The 13,559-nt window shown below is 57.7% G+C and overlaps 1 protein-coding gene and 1 long non-coding RNA gene across 2 annotated transcripts; one reads left to right on the forward strand and one right to left on the reverse strand.

The window, feature by feature from the left end:
• Positions 1 to 4,143: 4,143 nt before the first annotated feature.
• On the reverse strand, positions 4,144 to 8,837 carry ZNF703 (zinc finger protein 703). The gene is made up of 2 exons (XM_004284870.4): positions 7,999 to 8,837; positions 4,144 to 6,991 (listed from the first exon to the last, which is right to left on the reverse strand). The coding sequence occupies exons 1-2, from the start codon at positions 8,233 to 8,235 to the stop codon at positions 5,465 to 5,467; spliced, it is 1,764 nt and encodes a 587-aa protein (XP_004284918.1). The 5' UTR covers positions 8,236 to 8,837; the 3' UTR covers positions 4,144 to 5,464.
• Positions 6,896 to 9,564, forward strand: LOC125962859 (uncharacterized). The gene is made up of 2 exons (XR_007474687.1): positions 6,896 to 7,006; positions 9,314 to 9,564. It is a non-coding gene; the product is annotated as an uncharacterized LOC125962859 (long non-coding RNA).
• Positions 9,565 to 13,559: the final 3,995 nt, after the last annotated feature.

Raw genomic sequence — 13,559 nt, forward strand, 5'->3', positions numbered from 1 at the left:
CCCCCCCCCGCCCCTTTTTAAATGTTGAAATCAACCACGCGGCTCCATCAATTTCCCACAAACTCCTGACCTTGTTCCCGGCCCGGGACCGCGGGGTTGCTTCGGTTCTGTTTTTAGCTTGGCTGAGCCCATTGGCCCCCTCCCTGGCCTCCCTCTCTGCTGGGTGCCTTTCCTGTCCTTGGACCTGGTGGCTGACAGCTGGTTTGGGGGGACCGGAGGAGAGGATGCGGGCATGCTGAGTGTGACAATAGGGCGGGCTTTGTCCAGGGGCCAGGGTGCACCTCCGCTGACCTTGGAACTGGGGACGACCAAGGGGAGGCAGTTTCCTTCTCTCTCTCTGGGCTGCAGGTTTTTAATGTCTTCTTTGTTGGTCTGGGGCCCTGGAGACTGAACTGAGGGGAGAGACTTTAGGCTGTTCCCTCCCTCCTGGACAAAACGGTGCGTGCTTTTCCTGTTTAAACAGGGCACAGTTGTGAAGTGCCCTGACTCTGCACACACCGAGGCCCGGCAACGGCTGCAATAAATCAATAGGAAAGTAGAGGCTGCCAGTTAGACTAAACAAGTGCATTTGCAAAGACGGCTAGCCCTCATTAATCACTCTGACAGTCCTAAAAACACATTTCCCCTTTAATGACTGTATTTGGATAATCAGTGCTTTTTCCTCCTCAGAGTTTGAGTAACAGACAGCTGGTGTTATTACAGCCATCGGGGAGGGAGTGCTGGGATTAGGGTCGAGGGGGAGCCATCCACTGGAGGTCTCCGCAAAGGGGGGGGGTTGCCATGCAGGAATGAGGGGGAGCTTTGTGCTGCCATTGATGGCTCCCGGGCAGCCATGGGCACGTTCCCCCCAAACCTTGACACCCACCTGCATTGTGTGAACACAAAAGCCTCATGGGGAGTTTTAGGGGGGCTTGCAGGTTTCACCTGGGCTGGGGAGGAGGCAAGAGTTTCCTGGACAGCTAGGGAAGGAGATGGGTCCGTGTGATTTGGCTTTGTTTCCGTGAGGTGACTTTGGCTTTCAGGAGAAAGTTTGAAACCCAGCACATTCCTCTTTATAAATGATGTAACACATTAATGCACAGCACATTATGAAAATGGTAATTCAAACCCATAGTGCTCCAAATTAAACCATACATTATCGGATGCAGTCAACCATCTATTTTGCAAAAAGACAGGATGAATGAAATCAAGTCAAACAGAAAACTGGAGTGCAGCTTCCCCTACAGAATGATGAATAAAGTACAGAGCCACAGTATTATTGGAAGACGGAGTCCACGGAAATCCAGACATACATCAGGAGGGGGTTAGTTCGTGTACTGAAAGACACATCCCAGGATGCTGCGTAGACCAAGGCAATTACGGCTGCAGAAGAATGCTGGAGGGCCCCACCCCTCCCACTTGGGCTGCGGATTCTCAGGGGACGGGTTTGGGGGGACGACTGGGAAGTTCAAAACTTAACACCCTGCAATTCTGTTTGTGTCAAACCTGTATCTGAGGGTGAGGCCTTTTCCTCTCTCTCCTCCCTTCCTCCCACTGCTGCCCATGAGGCCACAAAAATAACCAGGCAGGAGGTGTGAAAATATGACCCAGAGCCAGGAACATCCAGTGTCTCAAGGTCCAGCTCTGTGGCTGCCACCTTTCCTGGTGCCTGGGGAACGCAGGCCCCATTGCTGGTGCCTGGGAGAGATTAGGAGGAAGAGGGGGAGGGGGGCTAGGAAGAGAAGGTGGAGAGATGGAAGGTAGAGGTGATTCTCAAAGAAGACTTGCTGGGTGAATTAATTATGCAAATGAGCAGCTGGTGGGGAGCATTCTCTCTATTAAAACAGCAACTTTGTTTCCTGAGAATGTAGCTCCTGAAAGTAACAAACTCCCCCCACAGTTAGTGAAAACTGCCCCATGTCTTAGGACTGTCACCCATTTATGGTGAGGAGAGCTGACGTCCGAGGGTGAAAACTGGGCCCCTCCAGGCTACAATGCCTGCCCTTCGTGTCACAGTGGTAGTTGGTGACAGCCTTTTCCAATCAGGCCAACGGGCATCCTTCCTGGTCTGCAAAGGCCGATAATACATTTTCTGGGGGAAACTCAATCCTCTGAGGAGTTTGTGACCTGCATTCTCACACCTCCCATGTAAGCCAAGCACCTAGAGAAGTTTCTTTTGCTATGTGGAGAGTTTGCTCTTGGAGTTATGGAGTCTCTCCCTTTCTGCTGTCCCAACAAGGGGAGCCCTGTGGTCCTTAGGTAGGGAGGTCTGAAGACCCAGTTTAAGAAAGAGAAAAGCTTAAATCTCCCTGCAGAGGGAGCAATTTCCAGCAATTTTAGCAGGCATTAACCCCCCCCCCCACACACACAAACCAACCAAAAAAGGTATCTGAAGGAAAGAGGGGGATTTGAGAGGAAGGAAGATGGGAAATAAAATAACCAAGAGCAAACAAAACAACAGAGAAAAAGAAAAAGTAAAACAAGTTGCTATATTTCAGGTCTTTTAAAGCTTCCGTTGGGCCAGTTTGAACTCTGAGAAGTTGCATAAGGATGATTGCCCAGGAAGACCCTGAGCTGGCTCTCAGGGCGACTTCTCCAGCCCGTCCAGCCTCTCCCTGACTCTGCCCTGCCCTGTGCACAAGGATGCCAGCAGCCCAGGTCCCTTCCCCTGCGGGTCTTACTCCAGCACTGCCATTTGCTTCAGAAGAAGACTGAGGTTCCCTTGACTAGTGAAGGAATTTTGCCCAGAAACAAAGATATAGGGGCGACGCCCGCAAACCCCAAACCAACCCCCCCGCAGAAAAACATCATATGTTGAGGTTCTGTCAAATCCCGAGGTCATGATGCCGGAGGCCGAGACCACCCTGTGAGTCTCTAAAGGAGTTTGGGGACGGCTGTGGGCTGAGACAGCGAGGGCAGAGGGCGCAGAGAGCGCAGCATCCCTCCCGCCCCCTTCCGCACTTGACCTCTGGGTTTAGGGACATTTCAGAAGCACACAGTTTGCGGAGCGGGAGCTGCCCCCAAGTCGCATTCCTCACGGAGAAAGTAAAGCAAAACAACGCGAACTGCAACAGCAGCATCTCCCAAAGCTGCGCGGCGCCGACGCAGAGGAGCACGGCCAGGAGGGGGCGAGGCAGGCATTTTGCAGTGCGCCCATCGGGTGGCCCCGCGCGCCCTGGCCCGCAGCACCCCGAGAGGTGGGCACCGGGCTTCCTGCAGCCGGAACCTGAGCGGCGCCAGCCTCGCGGGGGGGAGCGGCGCCCCTAGCCCGGGGAGGACGCACAGGCCCCGGGCCCGCACGGCCCTCTCCTCCGGCCCTCGGACTCCCCGGGCAGTGGGGAGGTGCCCCGGCCCTCTCCCACCATCTCGATAAACGGCACTCCAACTCTGGCCTGCCCGAGGATGCGGAAGCCGGTGTCAATCGAGCGAGCTCAAGAAAACGGGCACCGAGTGTGGCTTCCAGGTCCCGAGTTATCGCCGCGCCTTCTCCACAAAACCCAAACCCCGCTCAGAGAAGTCTCTGGGGGCGCGGACGACTGGGGTCCACAATCCAGAGCTGGCCTTGGGGAGTCCCCAAGCCTTGAGAAGCACTCTTCTCAACAGGTGCATTTACCCTTCAGCTTCAAGGTGTATAAAAGGCACCGTCACGGAGAGGAAATCCTCCCCATTTGGAGTTGCGAAGCGCGGAAGGCGCGGTCGGGGCTGGCGACAGTCGTTCGCCTTTCCGCCACCTGGTGGCGCCAGAGGCACGTCGTCTTTGCTCGCCCGCAGGGCTCCGGGGCGACGCTGCCGAGTCTCTTGGTCTTGGGGCCTGCTTGGTTCCCTTCTCGGCCCCTGGACCTCGAATCTAGGCCCAGAGGAAAATCCACATTTACACACTCCCTCCACCCTGTCCCCAGGAAATGTCAAGGCCTTCGAAGTGAGGCTGGGAGCTAAATAACCAAGTTGGAAAAAAAGGGGCCGTTTTATGTTATTTGTAACGCGTTGGCAGAAGTTTTGTTTTCTTCTCCCCTGCTTTCTTGAGGAAAGGCATTAAACTCGTCCTTGAACGGAAATCTGAGAAGGAAACCATAAGGTGTTTTAAACAAGAACAAAAGAATGGCATCTGCTTAGGCGTCTGGAAGTGGGTCAGTGGGGCAGGCAAGAGAGAAACACACCACGGTGTGAATATAGCCAAGTACTCCATTTATTAACAAAATAAGTCTTACCAAGGGAGAGCTCTATTCATCCCAAACAGGCCCCGCAGCCCTTGCGCAGCTGCATAAGGCCGGGAGGGAGGGAGGGAGGGTGTTGGGTGAAGACCCCGGGGCCGAGCCTTCAATCCCAGTAACTGAGGGAGCCCACGGCCAACTTTGGGGACTCTAGGGTCAGGCCTGGGAGGGGGCCACCGGGGTTGCTGTGATCCGTGTGCTCCCTAACTCCCCCAATGGTGTTAACAAGGCTGTGCTGCCAGCTGATACTACCACTGGTCTGCTTTGGAAGGATCTAGCAAGAATCACCCACCCAGCCCCCATCGCCAGGACAGGGACCACAGCCACAATAGCCAGAGAAAAACAATGACTATAAAAGCACTTTGCAAACTATAAAGAGCAAAGTTCCATGCCAGCAGGGCCTTCTAGAACTTTTGCTTCAGTGAAGTGAGCCCTGCGGGCCCCTCACCATCAGGCAGGGTGACCACCCGGTGTCTGGGGCCTGGAAGAGTCTGGGAGGAGAAAGGCTCTGTTGGAGGCGCCTCTCCGGCCACTGACCCGTGCTCAGAGCAAGATCGGGGAGCAAGGCTCTAATTTGGGGGGCCAGGGCGCAGACCAAGGAGCCTAGGGGGAGAGAGTGGCAGATCAGGGGTCACAGAGCAAAGTTCCAGGTCCATAAGAGGGCAAGACCTCTAGCTCCCAAGGCCGCTCCCTGCACCCCCAAATGCCTTACAAAAAATACCTCCTCTCTGTTACTCGTACAAAGGAAAAAAACAGAACCTCAAATGGATGGAAACAAGAAGGAATGAAGGGGAAAGGAGGGGAGAAGAGAAGGAGGAAGTGTAGTTTGAACAGTTAAGAAGCATGCAAGAAACTCCCCAGGAAGGGAAAACAAAAAGAACCCCCAACTCCCCCTCCTCCCCATAAAACCAAACCAATCAAAAAAAAAAAAAGCGCAAAAGGGAAAAAAACCCGGAAACTTACATCTAAGTAAAAGAAAAAATGGAAGAGAAAGGAAGAGGGACCGGGGACATGTAGTTACCTGTGTGATTAATATTATTATTTGGGGGGGAACAGACTCTTTGCATACCATTGACTCGTGTGGGCCGTTAATGCACTTATATTCCCAGCTTGTAAGCTAACATTACAGTAAATAAATACACAGTCCGGTGGGGCGGGGGTCTGGGCGGGGGTCCGGCAGGGACAAGCAGTGGTGGAGGAGGCAGCGGAGGCGGGTGGGGAAGGGAGGCGGCGGCGGGGAGGAGAGGAGGCTGGGGAGGGAAGCAGGGCTGTAGTTACTGGTATCCGAGCGCGGAGGCTGAGGCCAGTCTCTGTCCGTACAGCGCGTATGGTGAGTAGTAGGGTCCGGCTGTGGGGAGGGACGGCACGGCCAGGCCCCCGGCTGTGGATAAGTGGCTCTTGCCGTAAGGGTGGTACCGGCTTAGGCCCAAAGTGTGTGGACTCCGCAAGGACAGCGACCCGGGGCTGCCGGGGGCGGTCGGCGGGGGGAGGTGCAGATGGCAGGAGGCGGCGGCCGCAGCGGCCGCGGCGGCGCTGCCCAGGCCCGAGGCCCCCGGATAGGCGGCCAGAAGTTTCTCGGCGCCGGGCAGGGCCGTGTGAGTCCGTAGGTGGCTGAGCAGCTCCTCCGAGGTGGCGAAGCGCTTGTCGCACGGCCCGCTGGCCGCCACCCAGTTGCAGCTGTGCGGCAGCGGTTCGTTCTGCAGCATGAAGCCGTAGGTGTAGAGCGGGTGGCCAGGGAGCGCGGCCTGGGCGGCGCTGGACGAGAGCGCGGCGGGCTGCAGCGGGTGCCCGGGGTACACCAGCGGGTAGCCCCCCGCCTTCAGGCCAGGCGCAGCTGGGTCGTGCGCGCTGCAGGTGGAGCAGCTGGAGCCGCCGAGGTGCGAAGCGCCGTGGTAACCTCCCAGGCAGTAGGGGTCGCGGCATAATCCCTGCAGGAAGGACGGCGGGGAGGCCCCGGTGAGCGGGCTGGAGCTGGGGGGCTTGCCCGGGGGCAGGCCCAGGCCCCCCGACAGCTGGCCTCCCACGAGGCCAGACTTGCTTGGATCCAGGCCAGGCACGAACTGAGACGGGTAGCCGGCGTAGGCGCCCACAATGGAGCCGTGGTAGCCGATGCTGGAGGGTGGCAGCGGGAACACCGAGTGGCCCGGCTTGTAGGGCGACACCGGCGCCACGTGGCCGGCCCCCACCAGCGCGGAGGGCGGCTCCGACTTGCGCCCGGAGGCCCCGGCCTCGGCGCCGCCATGCGCACCCGGCTCCCCACCGCTGCCTCGGCTCACGGCCGCGGGCTCCGGGCTGGGCTTGGGCTCCTGGTCTTTCTTGTCCAGCTCCCCGCCGGCGCCCCCGCCGCCGGTCTTGCAGTCAGAGTGGTGCGGGGAGCCGCCCCGGGAGCCGCCGGGGGAGGACGAGGACGACGACGCCGAGACCGGCGCTCCATGCGGGGGAAAGGGCGTGCAGGCGGCGCTAGGGACCCTGAAGCCCGCCTTGTCTCCCGGGGACAAGGAGGAGGAGGAGGAGGTGGAGGACACGGAGGAGGAGCCGCTGTCTTTGCGAGAGTCGCCGCCTCCGGAGCCCTTGGAGTAGGGCTTGAAGCTGGACTTGTCCTCGGCCGGGGAGTCCCCCAGCTGCTTGAGTGCCGCAGACGCGGAGGCGGCGCCCGAGGCCGAGCGGCCAGGGTCCTTCTCCGCTCCCAGCCCGTTGGCCGCCGCTACCGAGTTGAGCTTGGACGAGGGCGGCGGGTCCGGCTTGCCGATCTGCGAGCAAGTCTGGGCCAGCAACGCCAAAGGACTCTTCTTGGCGTCCAGCTGTGGGAGACAGTGGTAAGGGAAGGGAGACGGGGGTGAGACCAGAGACCCACGGAGCGAGCGAGCGGGGCGCCAGGGGAGGGCGGTGGGCGCGGGGAGCACGCAAGGCGGCGCGACGGGGCGGGAGGGCCTCGGGGAGAGGGTCTGCGAGGGCCTGGCGGGCGGGCGGGGCAGCTGGGCGGAACTGCGCTCACACTGCCCGTCGGTGGGATCCCTCGCTCCACCGGGTTCCGGAGTGCGCCGTAGGCCCCAGGGAATGGGCAGTGGAAGTAGTCCACCAAAGGCCACCGCGGGAGAAGGTGACCTCTCTGGATTCGGGGCTGGGGGAGGGGCTGTGACTCGACTCCTGCCCTCTCATCTCCCCGCCTCTAGGCCCGGGTTAAAACTTATTCCTTCAGTTTGGGTAACTTCGCTTGGGACGGGTTTCTGGCGGTGGCGCCGCGGGGTAGGAGCCGGGAGAAGCGCGTTCTGAAGCCAGGGCTGCCGTTGGCGCTCTCTTCGTAGCCCCTCCCTCCCGGGGAGGGCACCCAGGCAAGTGGGAGGAAGAAAGACCTGGGGTCGGGAGTGCCTGGGCGTAGTGCACTCTAACCGGATGGGACAGAGGCGGCGTGGGACGGGGGCGATCGGGCTTCAGAGAGAACAAACCCGGGTGGAGGGGTGGGGGTGGGGGCGGGCGGAAAAGGCCCAGGAGAGATCATCTCTGGCCTGGACACTGGGTGCCCAGGAGAAGTAAAGGACCCAGGGGAGACTCCAAGAGCAAACCCAATCCGAGAGAAAACACGTAGCTCCGAAGGGCGAGTGTGGGAGGGGAACCTTTCCCGGAGAAGCCTGGGGAGAACCGGGTGGGCTCTAACCCCTCTGTTCTCCGTCCCTCCTCACTCCGTCCGCCAGTGTGGCCGGATCTGAGCGTCGCACCGAGCCCCGGGGCGCAGGGAGCAGGGCCGTGGGCCCGGCAGTGGTGGGCGGAATGGGGCCGGCGCAGGGCGGTTAGCGACCAGGGGACTGACCTCAATGGGGCTGACGGGAGTGGAGGACAGCGGCTGCAGGTACTCCGGGTGCAGGAGGTGGCCGGTGTGAGCGCTCAGCATCTTCAGGACCCTGATAGGGAGCCGGTTCGCCTGGCGCAGGGGGTCCGCCGGAGGCAAGAGGGACACCGCCGCCGGCACTGCCGGCCTCTTCCCGCCGCCGCCGCTGCCGCTGCTTTCGGGTGTCCTTGAGTTAGATCCAGCGGGCGAATCGCTCATTTGGAGGAGGCAGCGCCACTGGGGGGGCGGGGAGGGAGGGGGACCACCGGGAGGCGAGCTCCCGGGGCTGGTGGGCTCGCTCCGGGGCGGGTGGGCTCGCTCCGCAGCGCCGAGCGCGGTGCAGCAGTCGCTGCGCCTCCACCCCTCCTCCAACGACGACGACGTCGCCGCCGCCGCCGCCGCCGCCGCCAGCCCCGGCGAGCAACACAAAAACCTTCGCCTTTCGCGAGCCGCACGTCAAATAGCCGCGATCGGCAGCTACACTTCAAAGGGATCGCCGCGCCCGCCCAATCGCAGCTCTCGCCGGGACCCCGGGGCGGGGAGAGCGGCGGGCGGAGGCCTGCGCCGCCGGTGGGAGGGGAGAGCCTTAAAGGGGCCTCGCCCGCGAACCCGCCGCCTCGGCCTTTACCACCCGCCGTATTCCTCCCCTCCCCCAACTGGGCTGCCCCTGCCCCGGGGGTCCCAGAGAGGACGGGGCTTCTCCGGGACCCTGGGCTGTGCTCCCTATCCTCCGCTGGCTTTCCTGTAGCTCTGCCCTCTCTCGCTTCGCACCGCCGAGGGGTGGTGCTGGCGGGGGCAGTCACCCACAGGCCGTGTGTGTCTGGGGTGAGGTGGGGTGGGGTGGGGTGGATTGGGGTGGGGCGGGGTGGGCTGGGGGTGGGGTAGGAGTTCCTGGCGCCGGCTCCGGCACTGCCAAGTCCAAGCCTTTCCGGGAGGCAGCCTAGGGGCGGGCCGCGCCTCCAGAGCCCCAGCTCTGCTCTGGTCCTGCTCGGGCTCTGCTCGGGCTCAGTCCCGGCTCTGCTCGGGTCCAGCTCTCTTCCCCTAATTGGCTTCTCCCGGGTGTCCTCACTTGGAAGCGCCCGAGCCTCGGAGGCAGCCACGGTTCTCGGGACGCGGCGTAAACCGCTCCAACAACTTTGAGCCAGTCGGGTCCAAAGCCTGCAAGTTTGAGGTGTCCCTTCCGGGGTGAGATGGTCGCAATAAGCCGCGGTTCCCTAGGCGGTGCGCCCCTCCCGGATGCGCCGGGCGCGAGGTGCCTGCGCACTGGTTTATAGTTTAGATGTTTGGTATGTTTCAGGTTTCTTACGGTGTTCTGCTTAGAGGCGTAAAATTCTCTCACTGCACCCGGCCTAGCTGCTATTGGGGGTCGGGTGGAGACCATGGAGAGGTCAGCATCCCCGAGGAGGGAGGAATCTCTGTAAGTGCTGCACGTCGATGCAAACTCCAGAGATGCGTCTACCCTACCCCCATCCTTTTTTTCTCGCGGGGGAAAATGCACTAGGTTTTGCCAGGGGAATTTCGGAATTAAAAACTTTTTATTAAAAATAACAGTATCCTCCTTCACCCTATCCCCTCCCTCCCGTGCCTTTTGGATGAAGTATGCATTGCCAGCCTCGCACCGGGCAGAGGTTTCACATAGTCCTTGTCCGGACATTAAAGGTCCTGGTCCGCCGATCAGAAGGTGAAGCTGGCCCTTTGTGTACCGGCCTCTGGGGAGACCACTTCTCCTTGCTCTCGGCGGCCAGCGGAGGCGCGCTGGTGTCACTGCCTCGCTTCGAGTACCGCTTTCCCAGCCCGAATCCATCACTCCGATTGTCAGGCCTGTCACTCGGGGCGTATTGCTCTAGGACTCTGCTGCTCGTTGATCAACGCCTTGAGATCACATGAGATCCCAAGACGGGGACAGATGATTTCAAAGGGGTTCTTCCAGTGGAAAGAAACAAGTATCACAGAAATAACAAATGGCAATCTTTATCATGCTCAGTAAAGAAGGCAGCCGGCACCACGTCAATTACACACTAAACTGAATGTACTTCCTGGATCCATCTGGTTTTTGGACAGTATGCATAGACCTCTGAGAAATTACACAAGCTTTCCCTGCCCCAGTTTTAATCCTGGTAAAATTAGGTTACCACGAATGCCAAGGGATGCCCTGACTGGGTGATGTATTCCATACTGCAGCAAGGGGGTTACAAGAAGGAGGGGGGACCTCACTTATTTTATTTTGGTGGTCCCTACACCCGGCCCACCCCCCCTTCTCATGCCAGCCTCTGAGCCCTCTGACATCCTTGCTACTGCCAACACCAAGTTTAAACATCCACTTCAGGGCTGCTTCAGCCTATGAGGCCATTTGGCCTTTGGGAGATTGCTCTGCAGAGAGAGGGCAGAACCTTCCAGAATGGAAGAAGGTGGGCCTTTGTAGGCAATCTTGGAGGAGGAGAAGCTGGGAAGGGGGGAGCCCTAGGAGACAGGAAAAGATGAAAGACCCCTTCTTGATTATCGTAACCAGCCCAGCTGTGAGTGCCAGCCAAGAACTCCTGCTAGGACCCCAGCAGATGTGTGTTAGGGATGATTAATGGGGAATCAGTTGGGAACAAAGGGGAGGGGCGAGAGACAAAGGCATTTAGGAATTTGGAAGGAATCTAGGGGGGTGGGAGGCAGCAGAAAGAGAGGGGAGAACGGAGGGAGATAAAATATTTACTCTCTATTTGGGGAGGAAAGAAGAAGGAGGTAAGGAATGAATGAAAGGAAGGGAGAGCAGAGGAGGTGAGGACAGGGTGACCAGGCTCGGGATGGAGGGTGGAGAGTTTGCCCAGGTAATCATATATTGTCCTTAAGAAACCCCATTCCCTAAGCTCACAGCTAATCACTAGGAACGGGGGTGCCAGACAGCACTTAGGGGGAGACCAGACCTACTTCCCCACTCCTGGAAAGTGCTAGCAAAGGAATAGGGCCATGCTTCCCTTTCGGGTGCTGATGAGGAAAGCAGGAACCCTTTGGCTGGATCCATCCAATCGCCTTAGGAGGGAATATGGAAGACCATACTCAGCCCGGCCAGAGGCCTAATTAAAAGGTACTAGACGATGATTACAATCAGTACTTGACATTCACTTAGCTGAAATGTTACCCTCTGTAGAGTCCTAAACGGGGCCCTAGTGGCCTAAAGCAAGTCCGTTTTCAAAGGAATGTCTTGTCACCTGGGAGAGAATAAGGCTGAAGAAGTTTTCAGTTGGGCGGTGTTTATTGAGGTTGATGAGGTGTGGTTGAAAATGCCACACAAGACAGTGTTGTACAGGGCCCAAGTCCTTCCTCTGCAGAAAAGTGGCAGTCCTGTGGCTAAGGGACCCCTCCCAGATTGCCCTGAGAGGGAGGGGCACCATGACAGTAGGAGGGGGTGGGGCTGCTTGAGAATGCCCCCAGCCAATGAGGTGAAGAATTACAATTCTGTGTGTCAGGCTCTTGATACGTTTCAGGTACCTTTATCATTCCCATTTCTAGTGTGGAGAGGTTAGTCACTTACCCAAAGGCTAGTGACCAGTGGGTGACAGAGCGGTCCCTTGGAGTCAGGTTGCTGGGAACCAGACCTCTGCTCTACATTACCGCGGTGGTCCCGGGCAAGGAAACCTCCCTAAGCTTCGGGAACCTCAGGTATAAAACCTAAGAGCGGCCACCTCAGAGTTGGGAGGCCCAAAACAGACAATGCATGTCACACAACTAGTGCTTGGCACAAAGGAAGTCCCAGGTCAGTGATGGCTGTGACCAACAGCATCGTTGGCATCTGTGGGGCGACTGCTCTGGAGAAGTCACTGCACATCTGGATCCAGACGCTCCCAGCGCTGGGAACCCACTCGAACACCCAAGTCGGCCCAGCATCCTACCCAAATGAGGGTACCCCTCCCCCAGCCTCCAGTCAAAGGAGTCTTTAAAAAAATAAATGCTTCTCAAAAGCCGTCAAGAAAATCCTTTAGGAAATTCTGAATATGTATAGATTTTTTTTTCATGATTTCAATTTACATAAAACTCACCACCCAGGAAAAAAACGCCTGAGTCAGGTTGGGCGGAGAGGTGGGAGGTGTGTCGTGTGGGATTAATGTGGAGTTTTCCATCCTCACCAAGGTGGAATTGCCTGAATCATGGCCTCTCTCTTCATGACACTGAAGCCCTAATGGCAACAACAAGAAATAATATCTCACTGGGTAACTCTTTACATTTTTTTTTTTTTTTAACAAGCTGTAAGAATTCTGAAATGTCGGCCTCACAGGGGACTTGGTTTTCCTCCCTGGCGCTTAATATCTTTCAGCCACTGGCAACTACTGCCTTGGCCAGGAGCCCTGATTCAGCACTGCCTCTGTCTGCCCCATCCCCAGGCTTCAGACACAGCCCCGGGCATGAGAAGACCAGAGGGGCCCAAGGAACAGTGGGAACAAACAGGCAAAGCAAGAAGGACCAGCCTTGCCAGGGAGCCCACTCTGTTAGCCCCCTCTTCTGTGTTCTCACAGCTCCGATTATGTTCTTACGCTCATCACAGGGCATCTGCCATCATTTATTTAGTTGTCCATTCTCCTGCTGGACTGTGGGTGCTTCTGTATTGCCCTCATCCTCGTTGTATTCTTATTGCCTAGAGGGATGTTTAAATATCTTCGTCGCAGCAGCCAACACTGACAGCCAAGCACTGTTGGAAGCGCTTTGCGCAATCCCTCAATTTCTCTCATTTAATCCTCACAGAAGCCCTAGGAAGTAGGTCCTATTGTCACCCCATTTCACAGAGGAGGAAGTGGAGGCACGGAGAGGTTAAGTACCCTGCCCCAAGTCCCAGCTGGTACGAGATGGGGGTATGAATGCACGCAGTCTGAATGCCATACATGCCCAGTGAAAGTTTGTTGATGAACGAATAAGAATTTTACATACAGCGGGTTATTTCTTTCTATCTCCCCTCACCATATTAGTAAAAAGACTCAAGGTGGATGACTTCGTATTTTTCAAAATGTCAACTATATGAGCCTGTTGAAGGATCTTTTCCCAAATACATGTTTGCGTTCATCATCCCGCAACACTTTTCTGAGTTATTTTGGGCAGGTGTTTTTATCCCTTTTGACAGATAAAGACCGGGGCTCCCAGAGCTTCTGGGGGAGTGTAAGTCACACAGCAACCCTGGCAGCGCAGCAAGAAGAGGCTTCCTTCTCTCCCTTGTTCTCCTATCACAGCCCCATCGTCCCCATTGCCCTATAGATGGGGAGGTAACTCCCTTTGATAAAAGAGGGAGGAATTAACTACTTCTCCTCCCCCCTGAGTTTCCTTTGGAGAAGTGGTGGGAAGGAATGGACAAAGGAAATGTAGGCTGAAGCTTATCTCCCAGCCCTGTGTTTGATCCTGGTCCTTGGGCAGGGTGCTTTGAAGAAGTGGTTTCGTTTATCTCCTATCAGCCCAGGGGGAGATAGGCTGGGCTGGCAGGGAGGGGGGATGCGAGGAGGTGTGCTTTTGAAGTTCTCCTCCCTCAATTTGCCCCGCCCCAGACATCAACCTTAGCCCTGGGCAGTCACCCT

This window comes from Orcinus orca, chromosome 21 (genome assembly GCF_937001465.1).
Source record: "Orcinus orca chromosome 21, mOrcOrc1.1, whole genome shotgun sequence".
Lineage (NCBI taxonomy): Eukaryota > Metazoa > Chordata > Mammalia > Artiodactyla > Delphinidae > Orcinus > Orcinus orca.